A 17,374-nucleotide genomic window follows, 5' to 3' on the forward strand; every position below is an offset into this window, starting at 1 on the left:
TAGGTAGCAACATTGCGTCCCTGACACCTTGCGATCCTAGCGATGCGTTACCTAAGACCTCCCTAACTCTAACTTCCAACTTTCCAACCTTCAGCTTGCAAGTGCCAACCTCCTTAGGTGATCTCATCATCGCCATATCTCCTGCTTGTTACCGTATTAGCAAATATGGACAGCTAGTGTTCGTCGCAAGTAATTATCTAAATCGACTGTTAAACGCGATATCGAACTTGATCCGTCTATCTTGCCTCCCTTGTACTTCCAACTAGCGTAGAGCTTTTGCAACCTGCACCGATGATCCGTTAAGTTTAAGGACCTTCCCTTTCGACACGAAAAGTCTAGAAAACCTTAGACCGTGCCGTGCCGCATCATACCACACCGCACGCACGCACGCACGTCCCGTTCAAAATGCCACCCGATCCTCTCTCTGCTGAGGCCCGAGTGCCCATGCTCTCGCCCACGCCCTCGCCTCTCCCGTCTCCCTCTCCCTCCCCGCGCTCGAGCTCGCCGAGAACAGACGCCACCGCCGTCGTACCTCCGTGGGTGCGTCCGAGCCCGCAGCGCCCAGCCTCGGGGCAAAATAGCCGACGTCTATCAACGCCGTACTCGCGGTCCGCCGCCGCCTCCGACGAGTCCCACGCGCCGCTGGGCCAGCGCCTGATGCGCGGGAGCCTGACCCTCGCCAACAAGATGCTCAAGCTATTCTACACGCTCACCCCCTTGCAGCGCGTCCTCTTCGTGCTCGCCCTGCTCGCCGCCAACGTGCTCCTCGTCCTCGGCATGGTGTACTCGCACCGCATCTTCAAGGCGCTGGGGCCCGTGGCCCAGGGGTGGCGCGCGCTGCCGGGGGGCTGGGTCCTCGTCTTCCTGATGACGTGCCTCAGCGGCTTCCCGCCCATGATCGGGTATAGTACGTGCGTGACCGTCGCGGGCTTCGTGTACGGGTTCCCCGGCGGCTGGCCCATCGTCGCGGGCGCCACCGTGTTCGGGTCGCTCGCCGCCTTCCTGACGAGCCGCACCGTGTTCGCGGGCTACGTGCACTCGCTCGTCGGCGCGGACAAGCGGTTCGTGGCGCTGGGCCAGGTGCTAAGGCGCGACGGCCTGCTCGTCCTCGCCGCCATCCGCTTCTGCCCCTTACCCTTCAGCCTGAGCAACGGCTTCCTCGCTACGATTTCTACTATCACGCCCTTGCGCTTCGCGACGGCGACGGCGATGGCGACGCCCAAGCTGCTCGTCCACGTCTTCATCGGCAGCCGGCTCGCGCTGCTGGCCGAGAGCGGCGACGAGATGAGCGTCGGCGATAAGGTGGTCAACTACCTCAGCATGCTGGTCGGGTCCGCCGTTGGCATCGCGCTTAGCTTGTTCATATACCGGCGCACGATGGCGCGCGCCAACGAGCTAGCGCGGGAGGAGGCGGCTGAGAATGGCGGTGCGGGTGGAGGAGGCGACGTGGACTTGAGCTACGAGGACCTCGAGGAGGGGGTGCTGGGCCAGAGGCCCGGGGAGGCGGACGAGGCGGCGCTGATGGACGACGATGACATCTCGTTGTGGGAGACGGAGGGGCTCGAGTCCGGATACCGGGACGAGGATACGGAGGGAGAGGGGAACGGGAATGGAAACGGGAAGCAGAATCACTGAAAGAAAAGAAGAAAGGAAAGGGGAGAAAAAGGAGACTGCGTACATAAGAATTTTGTAATCTGAAAGTTTCTCAATAAGGGTTTCGTGTACGGGGTAAGGGAGTAAGGGCAACGGTATGTTTTGTTTGGCGTTTTCGAGCGAGGTAAAGAAAGAAAGACGGAGAGGGAGTATAAGACTATAAGGCCAGCTCGCATTTTTGCATTTTGGAACGGGGACTTGGGGTTTTGGTATTGGGATTGGGTGGTTGGGATGTACGGGCATACAAGTACAAGATCATTATCATATCGCAATAGTTAGACACGGACGGGGATGGCTAGGCCGGGGAAATGCTGATATCGTAAAAGAGAAAAGGTTGCAATGCGATATTTTTGGTATTGATCTTGTGGTCATTATCAACTATTAACTAAAGCAATTTCCTACTTTGAGGGGTATCATGTCGTCCGTCCTGTGCATGTCGTTGTCCCATTTCCTAACGCCCAACTGATGCTATTCATAACCAGTAAATAACAAACGCCTGCTACAAATTCATTTCGTTATGTAAGGACTCAACCCCCTCAGAGCGTATTTCCTGGGTGAATAAACCAAACGTGTCTATTCAAATTCCACCTAACACCTTGCTCGGCTGCAAAATAATGTCGAAAGATCTAGCAAATAGTAGACTTGGCTCGTTGCTCGTCATGTGAATCCAACTAATCGCCCCATACGAGGTTATGCCAAGCTCGACGAATATCACTGCTGTCCCTGGAAGCTCTGCATAAACCGGATTGCATCCTCAATGGGGTAGCCGATGAAAACTGGACCAGTAAAGAGCATCTGTGGCCTGTTGTCTTGCTTGCGGTAGTCTGCCTCGGTTGGATTAATAAACGCAGGTTGGGGAGGCTGGCTCGCTGCAAGACGCGGCTCATGCGCCGGAATAGAAGTCTGACTGCTTGTCGGGATATCGGCAAGTCTGATGGAACTCTTATCTTCGCGTTTGATAGGGCTCGAGCCATTCATCATTCCCGCCATTTTCGTGTGGTCGAATGGACATTTCCCAGGCTGCTTTGCCGCCGTTCCGTCTGGCTCCGGCGATAGAGATGAGGGAATTTTGACGGGGGCTGGGGGAGGAGATTCAGGTCGGTCCAACCCATTGCCGTTGATCGGAGCATCAAAGACCGGCACTGAGATACCCCAGGGGCGACTCGGAGACTCGCCCACACGGACCTCCTTAAGGGGCCTGTCGAAGTGGCTTCGTCTCTCCAAATCTTCGTCGTGCTCTGGGACGGTACGTTCTGGATCGTCCGTAACTGTCGCGCTGACCGTCTGGGCCCAGGTCTCCACGCGCTCGTTCGAGGTCCTTTCAACCTCGCTCTGGGGTCGTGTATCCTGCTCGGGTAACATGGGTTGATGAATGCGACTAAGACCCTCAACCATACTAGCAAGATTGCCGTATTTGGCGTCTAACTTCTTGATGTGGTCCTCGTTCTTCTGATATCTCCTCACGCAGACCTCGTGACTCCTCGGTAACTCATGCTTGTGAGTTTCTAGGTAGTGGGCGATCTCTTCGGGTGAGTGCTGATTCAGGTAGCGAATTGGGCACTTAGAGGCTGCAGGTTGTGAGGTAGGATCATCTACCATGGCTGCACAGATAGGATCTTGAGAATCGTGCGGGACCGTGCTTGGTTGATCATGAGGAACACTATCCTGCTTCTCCTCCGTGTTGGGATTCGGCTGAGAGAACGGGCAGTTCAAGTTGCCCTTCTTCCCTTGGACAGTGAAATCTTGCTCGAGGATGGTTGAAAGGGTAGTCATAGTCGTGGGAGGGACGCTATCTCTACTTGAACGACTGCTCTTGCTAGTAGCTGTCAGGGACGAGGCGACACGTCTCCCTTCCCTGATGATTACGGCGATCTGATGTTTCGAGTCGGATGCCTTCCTCTTAGGCAACGGAACGAAGCTGTTATTTGCTAAGGACGGATTATGCAATTCGGGAGGAATTTGCAGATTCAGTAAGGTCTCCGAGATCTCAGACGCCGCCGGGGCATATTTGTCGGCTAGATACTGGAACTATCGGAGCGGATGATGTTAGTCTCGGACGTCGGAAAATATTATTTGTAATCAAGAAAGTGTAATTTTTCGCGCAGTGTATCAGAGTATTGTGGTATGTTGTCAAACACGGCTACAACAAAGGTAGCTCTTGATCTAGAGCTAATATTTCTCATCATATAAGGCGGAGAAGGGGGATAAGGGGAGGAAGGAATAGAACGGGCTAGAACGGATCCAGGATTGGAGTGTTATGGAATATTATGCCATACTTGCTCATGAGCATATCGGAGCTTATGCTCCAAGACCGTTTGCCTGTCACTCAGGTTTTGGACTTCATCGGCTAAGGCGTTAAAAGACTCTATCAAGGTCTGAACGAGATTTTGACAATTCATATCCTGCAGGAGGTTGGGAGGGCTGACGTAGTTCGTGGATACAGAAGATGCAGAGGAGATGGAAAGAAGAAAAAGATGAAAAGATCCGACAGCCCCATTATTTGATCGTTCCATCGATCTTTGGTAGCTCCGAGGTCCGGTGTGGGGCGGCCTTTCCAATGGGAATGTTTGGCTGTTTAATCGCATATCTGTGTTACATCACATGTCTATAAATAACGTGAATACCTACATAGGTAGTAGATCTTACCGGTACTTCGTTAGGAGAGTTTGGGCTTAATTCTATAACTTGGAAGACTCAAACTTATCCTTGATTCAATATTTATAAGTCTATATCATGTCTATCTAGGTATCTAAAAGATCTATTGAATATAAGATATTCAATGTTGCGGTACCGGGCGCTTCACTCTCATAATAAGTAAGTTCGTCATGTGCTTTATAGTTATAGATGTACTCGTGTATCGAGATTCAGGAGATACTGATCGCAACTCTTCCCCGCTTAACCCAACCTCCAGCTCATACAAGTGACTGCAAGATAAAGCCCAATTGTAGCAAAAGTAACTCTATAAAGAGCCCCTGTCTCATTACGGCTTAATTATGGCACCAGTCACTGCCCGTCTTGTTTCTGAAAGCAAGCCGTATCTCGTTCCAGGTTTGTCTTTTATTATCTAGGTAGGTATAATCCCAACATCAACTAACACAAGGCACACTAGGCAAAGTACTTGTAAAAGAGCTATGGTTTGAGGTCCCACTCGACCACTCCGATCCAAATTCGAAACCCATTAGACTCTTTGGAAGAAGTGGCGTCAAATATGCGCGGCCTATCGTTGAGCCAGCTGAGGTCGAGCAAAGACCCTATATTGTGTTCCTCCAAGGTGGCCCTGGCTTTGGCACGGCTTCACCTCAGGACTCCCCCATATCATCCTACTTCCTCGAAAGGGGCTACGAGATGCTCTTCTTAGACCAGCGTGGCACCGGGCTCAGCAGCACTATCTCTGCCAACACGCTCGAGCTTGTCGGCGGTCCTCAGGAGCAAGCCGACTACCTCAAGTTCTTCAGAGCCGATACCCTTGTCAAGGACTTCGAAGCCGTTCGTCTCTGCCTAACTAAGGACTACCCGCCCGAGAAGAAGAAATGGTCCACCTTCGGCCAATCTTTCGGCGGCATGATGAGCTTGACCTACCTCTCTTTCGCGCCGGAAGGCCTCCGGGAATCCTTCATCACAGGTGGACTCGCTGCATTAGATAAAGGTCCTACGGATGTGTATACGGCTACCTACAAAAGGTGTATAGAACGAAACAACGCCTACTACAAGAAGTTCCCGGAAGACGTCGCCACGGTGAAATGGATTGCGGAGAAAATCCAGGAGCTTGGCGGCGAGAAGGGAATCCCTTTACCTACTGGTGGTTTCCTCACAGTCCAACGGTTTATGACAGTTGGTCTCAAGTTTGGCGCTCACGGGGGTATCGACAGGGTTCACAATTACATAGTAAGGATGAAGGGGGACCTAGATCAGTTCGGCATGTTCACCCGCTACACCTTGAATGAGCTGGATCAAGACGGCGACTGGGACATCGCCCCGATCTACACTCTACTACACGAGCCGTGCTGGTGCTTCGGCCCAGGCGTGGCCGGAAAATGGGCCGCAGAGCGGATCGGCCAGAGCTTAGAGGAGTACCCGTGGCTTCGGAAGGACTGGGCGGGACCCGCGAGCCTGGGCGACAAGCCGCTGTACTTCTCTGGCGAGATGATCTACCCGTTCCTTTTCGACACGTGCTCCGAGCTCATGAAGCTGAAAAAAACAGCCCAGATCCTTGCCGAGTACGACGGGTGGGCGCCGCTGTATGACATAGCGCAGCTGGCGAAGAACGAGGTCCCCGTTTACGCGGCGTGCTACAACGACATGTACGTCGACCCCGACATGGCGAGGGTTACGGCTTCGAGGGTCAAGGGGATCAAGGTATTCGAGACGAACGTCTTGTATCATAACGGCATACGCGCGCGCCCGGAAGAGGTGATCCCGCAACTGCTCAAGTTGCGCGACGACACCATAGATTAAAGCAGTCTATAACTCGTGGTATTCATAGATATCAAGCTAGCTTTTTAAATCAGCCCGTAGAAAGAGAGAACCGTAGCAATTCGTTAATGGGATATGAAACGCCACCCCCAAAGTCCGCTAGACGCACCCAAATAATCCATAGCCCTGCCCATCGTACACTTGCACGCGATCCACTGTGTTTTGAGATTAGCTCGTTCCATCCTATTCCCTTTCCTCCCCTCTCACACAAGCAAACTCCCTCAATAGAAATCCCCCCTCCACCTCTGCCCCCTCATAAAAGCCCTCGGATCATTCGGCGGGAACGGAGGCGGCGGTCCGCCCACCGCAAACACGGGCCTCTCCATAGCAGGCAGCTCGGCGCCGCCACCGCCGCCGCCGCCGCCATGCTCCTCCTCGCGGCGGCCGAGGGTCTCCTTGAACATGAGGGCGCCGACCTCGGGGTGGGCGTGGAAGAAAGCCGCCGTCGCGTCGGGGTCGCGGCGCCAGAGGTGCGGGTTGAGGAAGCCGACGCGCGCGAAGATCATGCGGAGCAGGCGGTCCGACTCGGGCAGGCCCTCGTACAGCTTCCGGCACAGGCGCAGGACGGAGGCCTGCGCCGCGTCCGCGCCCGCCGTCTCCAGCATGTCGATGCAGGACCGCGCGATCGCCGCCTTGAAGTCGTCGAGCAGGAACTTGTTCGCGCAGATGTACACGTCGATGTTGAGCTCGTACGTCAGGAGCCAGGTTCGTAGGTCTTGGCCTTGGATGCGGATTTCTTCGTTGCTGCTGTTGTTGCTGTTGTTGTTGCTGTTCGAGCTCGAGTTATTGTTGTTGGTGCTGGTGTTATTGTTGCTGTTGTCGTTCGCCGCTGGACCTGGAGATTGTGGTCGATGACGGTTAGGACGTCGCCGCCGGTTGTCGCGTCGGCGAGGAGGGTCCACGTTCATTACCACTACTCCCGGGGGCATGTGGACGGGCATTGGACCTGGCGGAGGCGGAGGAATACGGGGTGCCACTTTGTTAACAGGAGTTAGTAGTCTCTTTATGAAAAGTCTCAGTAGTTTCAAGCATGTCTCGTGAGCAACCATCCCCTGGTCAACTTGATTAAGAGCTTCTCGCTCCCGAGGCAGGTCAAAAGGGGAGAAGAGATCTCTCGACGCTACATACTGCAATTCCAACAGGGAGGACCGCCTCTCGTCAGACATTGTCGACAGCCGCAGCCCGGCCGATGGGTTCCGGGATGTTTTCGCCTCTCCCTTTCCCAGTGGCGGTTCTCTCGCCTTCGTCTCCGTTCTCGTCGTCTCAGGCTGCGCGCGGTAGAAGAATCGCTCAGAATACTCGCGCTAGAATCGGAGTCCGAAGCAGCCTGCTCGTCTTCTCTTCGAGCGTTTGCCGTATCATCGGGGACTACTCCTCATTAGAACGTTGCCCGTCCGCGCGGAAGCTAGACACTGACTAAGCACCGTCGACGCCGCCTTGATTGGAACATATTTGTTCTCGTAGAGAAAGGCCACGACGAAATGGAATATTGCCGGATCTTCTTCCGGTAACTCCATGGCCTGAGCCTCTGACTCCATAAACTCTCCGCATAGCGCTTTCTTGAAGAACTCTGCTTTTATGAGGACACTCTTATGAACCTGGTACTTCTCAGCGACTTGATCGTTTTATCACCAACACGACTCACGTAAAATGTCTGGCAGTCCGGCGCGGTACCAACCCGAAGAGGGATAATCGGAGAGTTAAATCGTCTGCGATAACTTAGCTAAGTTGGCTCTGAGGTATATGTGGACAAAGGCGATGGATGACGGCGTTTGTATCAACTCGGGTATCAAGTTGGGCTAACGAGATTCTTCGCTTAAAACGCGTAGATTAGAAAACAACGTCTTCGCATTTAACGCGGTGAGAGCTGCTAGCTATGAGCCATACGGAGGGGATCGAGGGGATTTTTAGCGCATCAAATTGGAGTTGTATACGCTTACCCGTCGGCTGATGTCAGCCAGAGATCCTCTTTCGGGTCTATAACTTCCTCTCTGTCCCCAGCGCGGTGCATCGAATCCAGAACGACGACCGGTGGATTAGCGGAAGGTGCCCTCATAGCGTCGCCGAGAGTCATGGTCCTCGCGCTCGTCGATCTACTAGATCCTTCGCCGGCATTCTCCATTGGAGCCGTAGTAGAAACCATCGTGATGAGGTGAGCCGCCTCCGCCAGTTGAAGCGGATAACTTAGAGCCCCAAATCTTATAACGGAGGAGAGAACTTAGTGTGATCAGACTATTGAATGGTATGCCAAGATACAAAATCGATCACAGGAGTCATTCACGGAGTATAAATATAAAGGTGCTACCTTTAACCAGCTACGTAGCAAGTCACTTGTGTTCCGCTCTTGGACCTTATATGTCGGCTATTGCCGATCCTTAGGCAACCGAACGGGAAAGGGTCTGTGAAGGGCCTGGAACTGCGACGAAAGCAGATGTATCTAAATGTATCGCACCTCTTTAGGCAGCCTAGCCGTCCCTTTGGTGACCAGAGCGCACAACCCACGCGGTTAAGCATATGGATTATCTACGCTAGTGTTAGGTACGATAAAAAGTGCGAAAAAAATGCCTGTCCTACTTTACGAAGGGGGGTTGTATGTTCACCCGTGAACAGGGTCGGCCTGCATCTCACTTGTTGGTGACGGGATGATACGTCCCCTGTAAGTGGCTGAGGCGTTCGAGGCAACCAACAGTGCGGCTGCAGTGACCGAGACGCCATAGACGTCGCGAGGAAAGGAAAAAAAAATATCGATTTGTCTTGGAAGGGTTACGCCGCAGTGACTTACGGTAACCGCTCTATAAAACTCAACATCGGGCCTGATTCAATTCGAATTATCTAATAGGGCATTCGAAACTGCCAATGGCGAGTTGGGGGAGTTAATACGGGCCATCGAATCACACACACTGGCTGAATTGATAGACGTAAATGACGGAGGATGGAGGGAGGCCAGGCACAAATAGGAGTTGGGGTAATACGCGGGCCGCATCCTATTCCTCATAAACCTGCTGCTGCATCTCGATTTCTGCATAAGTGTTAGCTGCGGTGCTGCGATAGGCGGGGTCATGTGCGTACGCCACAGCCGGTTCGCTGAGTCCGCGATGATTTTTGCTTTGGCAAGAAGTTTTTCCTCGTACTTTTCCTCGTCCTTCGACTTGAGCCTCACTTTGCTCGGTTGCGCCTTTTAAAGTAGGTATGTTAGCATTAGCCTTCCTGGCAGCCCTATTTCTATAATTATCTCCACGAACCTGTATAAGAATCGGCACAAGTTCCTTGGGGTCGGCATTTGCGACGGCTGCGACCGTCTTTAATCCGTTCTCGTAGAAGACCCTCGCTGTCCGGCTCTTGATGAACGTAATTTTCGTTAGCGCTAGCAGATCTGACTTCGCTCCCGCGTTCAGCCGATCTGAAAAATGGTCGAGTATGGCAGCCATCGCTCTAAGCGCATAGTTAGTCTCAAGCATGGTCACAAGATAGATCGTGCATTAAACTTACCCCCAGCCCATCTGTTCGCAGAATTTGATCACTACATCGACTAAGGTTAGTAACGATGATCCATTGGGCCCCAGTGAATGAAACCGGCCTATGAGACAGATCATGATTGTACCCCTCCAAAATAGAGAATAAACGTGATGGACGGTCTGCGCATTTACTCACTCCCAGCAGCGAATCCTTGGCATGTCTGCGCAAGGTTCTGGACGGCACCTCGTGGCGTATCATATTTATGGGAGACAATATGGATAGGCATCTCGTTACATAAGTCTCTCAGTTGAAGAGCCAGGTAAAACCTACGATAGACGCGGGCAATTTCTTTTTCTTCCGGCGTCGTTTCTTTAAGGTTTCCACCTTGTGCCCTATGCTAGATATAAGCACGATGATTTCATCGTAGGATTCATTGCTTACATCTTATTGACTTGTGTTGGTTTTAGGCCAAGGAAGGTCATAACACGAAGCCCACTATCGTCAAGGCCTTCCATTTCTGACCTGAAAACCCGCCAGTTAACCGTAACCGATGTATCGTGCACCGGCGTAAACGTATATAGGATATCTGTTACTACCTTGTGAGTATATTTTTTTTTTCAATTGTCCACGACGCCTGGAGTATTATCAAAACAAGACAGCACACTAAGCAAAATTGGAGCTGAGCTCGTTACTTACGCATTTCTCCGTCCATTACAAAAGCCCGCAATGCGCGTTGCATTTCGCGATGAACAAACGCACCATCCTCTGGTTCCAATGACGAGGTAACAACGGCCTTGCCCAGTTGTGTTGCATCATATAAGTCAGGCTCATCGGAGCGGATGAACCCCATCGAAGCCAAGTCTTGTAAGCTTGACTCTACATGAGCTGTTATGACGTCTGGCTCTGTGGACAGGTTCAGTAAGGTTTTTTGGATGTAATCCTCAACGGTATCTCTTGAGTTCGCTAGTTTGATGGCAATGACTTCCAGTAACGCGCGCTGTATGCGGTGTCTATCTGTGGTTAGCCCACTTGAGATCTGAGGTAAATCAGCATGCATAAGCTCGATGACGGCCTGAAGGTCGTCTTTCCGACAACATAAATAGGTCTCTCCTATCTCGTCCTTTCCCTTCCTGCCTGCCCGACCACGCATCTGACGAAGCATAGAGGGCCCGACTAAATCTCGGCCCATTCGCGCATTGTGAAGTATGACTCTCCTCGCAGGAAGGTTGATACCGGCAGCAAGACTGCAAGTCGCTACCAGTATTTTGAGCACGCCACTATCGTAAGCACTAGCAATCAAGTCACGCTCTTCTGTTGTTAAGCCGGCATGATGAAAAGCAACACCAGATATGACCGTTTCAGCCAAGCAGGGGTCAAGTCCCGTACTGAGACTACGTAAGTCGGCCAAAAGGTCTAGCCTTTTCTCCATAATGGCCGGGTCAAGACAAGAAGTATCGTTCATAGCACGACTGATAAGCCGCGCGTCGGATTCACAGCCATCTGCTAAGTTGTTAGCATTCTTACACTTAATGTGGAAAGGTTACTTGATAATGGCTCCTGAACCAAAAGCTCAATATAATGGAATGTACTGCGACATACTATGAATATATTAGCTTAATGTAACGCAGTAGAAGAGAGAAAACAAGGGTAAATAGATAATTCAACACGGTAGGCCACTTTCTTTTGAAAAGAAGCATAAGTACTGACCGACGACTATTGCAGAAAACAAGAGCACCATATCCTGATCTTGCCGTTTCCGTTGCTAATGCGACAACGGCATTTAATACCGGATCCTTGAATTCCTTGTGTGGACTTGGGTGTACAATTCTCACGGGATGATTCTGAGGTTGGCTTGCACTGGGATGCGTCGAAGCAAGCTGGGTGGCGGTCTTAAGTAGCCCACTGGTTGATGAGGCTGGGTAAATTTGGCTTTCGTGGACAAGATACTCCTCGATAGGTACCGGTCGATAGAAAGTGCTGTAGATATGCGCATCTAACCACCGCGATAATAGATCGATGTTTTGTAGAGTCGCACTCATGCCGATGATTTGGACGTCGTGCCCAAGACTTAAAAGCTTTGTAGCAATAAGCTCCATGAGATAACCACGATGATCGTCGTCTACCATATGCAGCTCATCTAGCACGACAGCTCTAAGATTAGTAATGGTGCAATCGTCAATAGCAGTATTAATAAGCGTGTTCGCCTGTATTCTTATTAGACCTAGATCACGTAAAAACCAACATGAACGGACCTTTTCGAATGTGCAAACACCAATATCGAAGTCAGCCCACGTAGCCCTAACTTTGCCACCCCCGAAAAATCCAACGACTCTGACGGTATCATCACCGGCTCGTCTTTGCCAAAGCGAATTTTCCCTCTTTTCGGAAGCATCTGGTTGAGAGTTTTGCCTCTTAATATCTTGCACAACACTTCGTAACCATCGAACCTTCTCTTGAACTAACGCAACGTAAGGAAGCACAAGTAAAGCTTTAGCATTGCCGTCTTCAAGGACTTTTTTCAGCATTAGAATATCAGCGACTAAAGATTTTCCCCCGCCGGTTGGAGCCGTATAGACTAGGTTCTTGGATCCATTCAGAAGGCCTGGACCCAAAAGACATTGCTTTTGCCAGGGATAGATCTCTTTGATGCCAAGAGCATTTAGGTTGTTCACTAGCGAACTAGGCAAGCCATATCTCGGGAATGATAGCGACAGAGAACGATCAACTATCGACCTCGGGGTAGCCTGTGCTACCCGGCGCTGCGAATATTCAGAGGGTTGTGCAGTAGTATCAGCATCAGGACCAGTAGCAGCGATGGTGCTAGCAGTTAGTCTAGGTAATTCTTTCCCTACAGCTGATGCTCTTTGGAATTCATTCTGCCTTCTTGGTACAGCGGCCTGCTGCTGTCCAGAATCACCAGGTTCGGCTAGAGGTCTTTTATGGCCTGCGAGGGTGGTCGTGTGGAATGATTTCTGTTGTAAAGTGGTCGTTGACTCAAGAGTTGTCTTATGGAAAATTCCCTGCCGTGGATCCATGACGAATACCCTAGTCGAGCAAGGGGTAAGATGACCATACGACAAATTTGGTCTGGTAGGCGCCGATAAGATGCATCGGACTTGTTGATTAGTCCAAAGAGAATGAGATGATTCCAATGCACATTATACAAAGCAAGGCGAAAATATTAGCGACATGCCAATTATACCGATTTCAACCCGTAGTTTGCGAATGTGAATATGTGAATATGAACAAATGCCGAGGCGCGGGATCAATATGAAGTTGGTCACGAAACCTACGCCGAGTCACGTGTGCCGAAAGTGTATAGAATTGCTACCTTGTAGGTAGAAATACATATAGAGTCCCCTTGCATATGCCAAGTTTAGTGGAGGATCAATCAACGCAGGCGCTGTGCAGGCAACATAGACCCGGGAAATGGCGCCTGTCTCCGAATTCCCCACTTCTTTGACATAATCAGGTACGGGATCGCGTAATCAGTGTAGCCGTCATCCCTAAAAAGGAACTGGTGCATCACCTGAATCACGCGGTCTTTCATTGGATCTCTGATTTGGCTTGTCAAAGTGGCCCGTGCCGACCGATTTGCGAACTTCGCCGCGGTCGGGGGTCTTCCTCCAACGTCAACCTTCCCATCTTAATTGCCTCTTCGGTAGGTACTAATGTAACATTAAGCGGATAGGCAACCTCAACCTAGGACTACTTCTTCTTACTAATTACCTAGCAGGAGAAAGCCTTGGTTCTTTCTATATCTCGGCATCATCGGGGTTACTAAGGAATTTGGCCATTCATTTTTATTGTCTACATGTGTACTATGTATGCATGTACTGATACGAACGTCTGGTCACTTTGCATGTTTGGCTTCGACTTTAACTTCGAATTTTTTATCTGGCCTGCAATCACGCCCGACATATAGTGCGATCTAGTGACTTAGGTAGGCGCCATTTTTATTCCACTGGGTAAGTACACCTACCTGCCTGCATCCTCGTCCGTACCTCTCTTCGGTAGACAAATGATGGTTTGGATGGCTGGATAGGCACGCTTAATATCAGTGGGTTCGCTTCCGAATTTACCTCTGCAAGTGGCGAAAAACTAAGTTGCACGTATGGGACATACTAAAGCTAATAGTCGCCCTATCATTTCTGCTCCCGTCTTGCTCATCTCGTCACTTTTTGCCCGATAAGTACATATCAGCTATTCCTCGAACAGTTCCCGACCAGCGGGGATATGTCGAACCGGCGAAAATAAGGAGTAGTAGGCAATTAATTACCTAGGTAGGTGGTGCAGGTGGTGCTGATGTTAGGATATGAAAGCTGTCCTGGATGCCAAGCTTCTCCAATTTCTAGCTATTATTGGCCACTCCCCATCCTTGCGATCAGGAACTGTGGATCATCAAGTATCGATGGGAGAGAGATCAGGAGCGTGATGCCTTTTGGGTAGCAAGTAATAAGCCTTAGGGAAATGGAAATGCGTACCTACCTCATTGGATACAGCGAACTTGCCGACTACATTGTAGTATATCTCTGCCTATCTAGGTACGCTCTATACCATTATAGTCTTTGCGCGTCGATCGGACTATTACTCGACGAATTACCTTAGCATATAATGACGCTTCCTTCTTATGCGGATGCATGATCATTTCCGCCGGTTTACTCGCGGATAATGATGTGGCTCAAACATTCCTCCACGATTCAAGACCAGTTCCCTCTAGAGACCCTGGGCGGCCTGGGTTAGAGATCGTCTACCTACACCGAGTAGGGCTATTCTAGTGCCGGAAACGTCCGGTTTCAAAACATATGGTATAGAGAGAGAGATTAAAATTAAAATGCGGTTTGAAGGTCATTGTTCTGCTAGGCGACGGGATAGACCTTTAATTGTTATGATAAAAAAAAGCGGATATTTTCATTTAGAAACAGTACTTTCTGCCATACATCTCGCAGATTTATGAGCTCGGTTGTCTTGGGTATGTCTCTTGTATCGCACGGCGGTGACGGTCGGCATCCTTGTCCTATGCGATCTGGTTGGACCATTGGATCGTAAGGTGGGGGTTTGCTTCGACACCTGTCGTTTTTGTCCGGGCTGCCAAAGATGCCCAGACTTGCCAGACTGGCTGCCCGGCGCCTCGCCTTTTCGCATCGTGTCTCAAGATCCGAGATCGAACGACCTCCACAACACGCCAAAACACGTGCTGGTTGTAGTCAACGACAGCCATTTTGTTAAACGATGCGGGATAGATAGGTAATGTGGTGCGGCTTATTTTGGTTGCTGCTGCAACATCTCGGTGCAAAAAAAGGGCAGATAGACAACGGCGCTTGGTTGCGTCGAAAATCTCGGATGGGCGGTCTTGACTCGCGGCCAATCTTGGCTAGATCCCCACCCAGAAAAGTGCGACAGGTGATAGGAATGCTGCCTGTCATACATGCTATGCGCAGTCCGCCCCGATGAGGTGAGCTTGAGGATTCGGGACGTGCAGTACCCCCAAAAATGAGTAAATGACGAACAACAATAGCGAGGCGACGACGACGTGTATTAGTATAGAGCACGAGATTTCCTATTTCCATCCATGAGATACATATATGTACGTCGCTCTCATCTTAAGCGGAGATAATCAAGCAGCCGCAAGCAACACACAAACGCATCACGAAGATATCGTACTGTCAAGCAAGCAAGCTAGTAGGCAAAATAGATCGGGTATACAATTGGTTTGAAAGGAGACTATGGTGCATATAGCCACGATTAATTGAGATTGGCGGCCTATAACCTAACCTAGAAAGGCAGAATAAATGGTCGATAGAGAAAGACATTCCCGTCAATACGGCCGTGACCACATTTCTTTGTCGATGAGGAGGACGACCAGGGCATGGCGTAGATTTTAAGATGCAAAGAATGATGAGATGAAGTCGAATAGAGCCTGCAGCCTTTTAGCAGGAAGCGTAAGTTGGTTGGACTGACAGGGGTAGGGTTGATGGTGTGGGCCAAGGCGAGACTTTTTAACCTCAATCGTTGCCCCACATCAAGGTAGATGTACAACATATAGTTCTTCATCCCTCCTAATTCTGCATGGTAGCAGGGATTATTCTATGCTGACCCTGCCGCTAATAAGTACCGGTACCGCGGCGCTACCGTCCTCCTAATAATTCCAGCTGGGACAATATCAGAGTTTGAATGGCTGAAGATCCCAACTCCATCTTTCCATATTTCCATTTTCTTGCTGGTCCCCCATCCATCCACAAATTCCCCGTGTCTTTCTTTGTGTGCGCTGCGTGTGCCGGTCTCTTGCTGGTTTCCCTCCCTCATGTTGTTACATACATACATACCACTACCTATATATCCCTACCTACTCCTACCTATTTATCATGTACACGCCTGGGCATTGAATGAGGTTCAATGTTGCTAAGCTGCGCGTTAGTACGTACGGTGCCCCAGTCGCCCAGTTTAGTGTACTGTATGCAAATCAATGCGTCCAATACCTCCATATAGTACCTAGTATGCTGATATGCTTGGTAGGCCCAGGCTGCCAGGGCTGTCCAGGTACATTTATAAGGTACATTTATATATGTACATTCGAAATAATAAAATCGCTTGTATGGGTAAAGATGTTGCATTTTGAATCCCCACGGATCTTCTTGATCTCTTGACCTCTAGACATTCTCTGCCTCTTGACCTTTTGACCTTTTACCTTTTCGCCCTCGTTCTAACGCGATGCGCCAGTCAAATATCAGCCCTTGTGAAAGCAACTCCTAGCTTCCCAGTGCCATTTGATTTCCAAGGTTCTCACTTTTTGATTATGTTAGTGTACCCCGGTACCCTTTATGTATCTCGGTACTATTCTAACGTTCGTCGAAAGGGAAAAAAAGAGGCGACCCTTAGGTTTAATGTTCTTCTACTATTAATCCATTCCTCCATACTACATAGCAACAAGGTATGTCACCTTTTCTGTTTCTCAACTTTTCGACTTTCCAAACCAACCCTACTACTTAATCAGTACCCTTCTCGTTTCGATTTTTCCAACCCTGCTTCATCAAGGTTAGAGCATCCGTGTCGTATCATCAAATTCCCAACTCCTCGGTACATACGACGTGCTACATCGTAGAGGGCGGGTCTTGCGATTCCTCCGTTTTCTATTTTCCATTTTTGATCATCGACCTTCTTCCTTTTACCTTCTATTAATTTACGTGCGTCGACAGTCTCGATACCATAGGCCGACCATCGTATGCTTCAGTCGTTGATAATCCGTTCTTGGCGACCCATGCCGTTGGCAATATCTATACATCTACGCACATCCACACATCCACGCATCTACGCATCCACGCATCCATCACGCCGTACCGTGGACGCACATTACGCACCATACGTACTTCGTACATAATTCCTTATATTAGATAGCCTGGTAAGTCATTGGTTCTCATCATTCATCGTTCCCCATTCCCCATTCCCCATACACATACACACATCATCTTTTCTACCTTTATTACCTACCTCTACGGTGGTCTACCACCTTTACCGACCTTGCCTACCTTGTCATCCTGTGTGATCCTTATGGCCTATTACCTACCCGGCTAGTCGTGTCGAGAGTGGACACCGATTTGATGGTCTGTCCCGCCGCCTCGAACCTCCCCGGTCCATCTTGGCCTTGCTTTACATAAACCTTCACTTCTACTACTTCTTACTTCTACTTCTACCTGTACATCCTTTTCCCGTCCCACATCTTGCCGTCACGTCTACCGCGCCTCTTTTCCCTCTCCCACCTTCTTTTTTCTACTTCTACTCCCACGCATACCTC

At 50.3% G+C, this 17,374-nt stretch overlaps 5 protein-coding genes across 5 annotated transcripts; 2 read left to right on the top strand and 3 right to left on the bottom strand.

The window, feature by feature from the left end:
* Nucleotides 1–271: 271 nt before the first annotated feature.
* F4807DRAFT_134273 (uncharacterized protein) lies at nucleotides 272–2,000 on the top strand. The gene has a single exon (XM_047993024.1). It carries the CDS (start codon nucleotides 406–408, stop codon nucleotides 1,633–1,635), a length of 1,230 nt encoding a protein of 409 aa, XP_047853316.1. The 5' UTR covers nucleotides 272–405; the 3' UTR covers nucleotides 1,636–2,000.
* Nucleotides 1,987–4,101, bottom strand: F4807DRAFT_429469 (uncharacterized protein). The gene is made up of 2 exons (XM_047998334.1): nucleotides 3,930–4,101; nucleotides 1,987–3,681 (listed from the first exon to the last, which is right to left on the bottom strand). Exons 1-2 carry the CDS (start codon nucleotides 4,050–4,052, stop codon nucleotides 2,365–2,367), a joined length of 1,440 nt encoding a protein of 479 aa, XP_047853317.1. The 5' UTR covers nucleotides 4,053–4,101; the 3' UTR covers nucleotides 1,987–2,364.
* A 239-nt stretch (nucleotides 4,102–4,340) lies between these two features.
* F4807DRAFT_134377 (alpha/beta-hydrolase) lies at nucleotides 4,341–6,228 on the top strand. Its single transcript, XM_047993026.1, has 3 exons — nucleotides 4,341–4,467; nucleotides 4,585–4,701; nucleotides 4,763–6,228. The coding sequence occupies exons 2-3, from the start codon at nucleotides 4,647–4,649 to the stop codon at nucleotides 6,106–6,108; spliced, it is 1,401 nt and encodes a 466-aa protein (XP_047853318.1). The 5' UTR covers nucleotides 4,341–4,467; nucleotides 4,585–4,646; the 3' UTR covers nucleotides 6,109–6,228.
* F4807DRAFT_134326 (uncharacterized protein) lies at nucleotides 6,228–8,459 on the bottom strand. The gene is made up of 5 exons (XM_047993025.1): nucleotides 8,067–8,459; nucleotides 7,772–7,835; nucleotides 7,544–7,724; nucleotides 7,255–7,494; nucleotides 6,228–7,102 (listed from the first exon to the last, which is right to left on the bottom strand). The coding sequence occupies exons 1-5, from the start codon at nucleotides 8,267–8,269 to the stop codon at nucleotides 6,348–6,350; spliced, it is 1,443 nt and encodes a 480-aa protein (XP_047853319.1). The 5' UTR covers nucleotides 8,270–8,459; the 3' UTR covers nucleotides 6,228–6,347.
* A 651-nt stretch (nucleotides 8,460–9,110) lies between these two features.
* On the bottom strand, nucleotides 9,111–12,617 carry F4807DRAFT_461340 (P-loop containing nucleoside triphosphate hydrolase protein; the record flags this gene model as incomplete). Its single annotated transcript, XM_048001670.1, has 9 exons — nucleotides 9,111–9,145; nucleotides 9,196–9,301; nucleotides 9,369–9,558; nucleotides 9,616–9,646; nucleotides 9,778–9,974; nucleotides 10,024–10,168; nucleotides 10,279–11,082; nucleotides 11,294–11,786; nucleotides 11,835–12,617. The coding sequence occupies 9 exons, from the start codon at nucleotides 12,615–12,617 to the stop codon at nucleotides 9,111–9,113; spliced, it is 2,784 nt and encodes a 927-aa protein (XP_047853320.1).
* Nucleotides 12,618–17,374: the final 4,757 nt, after the last annotated feature.

Source organism: Annulohypoxylon truncatum (genome assembly GCF_022578515.1).
Source record: "Annulohypoxylon truncatum strain CBS 140777 unplaced genomic scaffold F4807scaffold_20, whole genome shotgun sequence".
Taxonomy (NCBI): domain Eukaryota; kingdom Fungi; phylum Ascomycota; class Sordariomycetes; order Xylariales; family Hypoxylaceae; genus Annulohypoxylon; species Annulohypoxylon truncatum.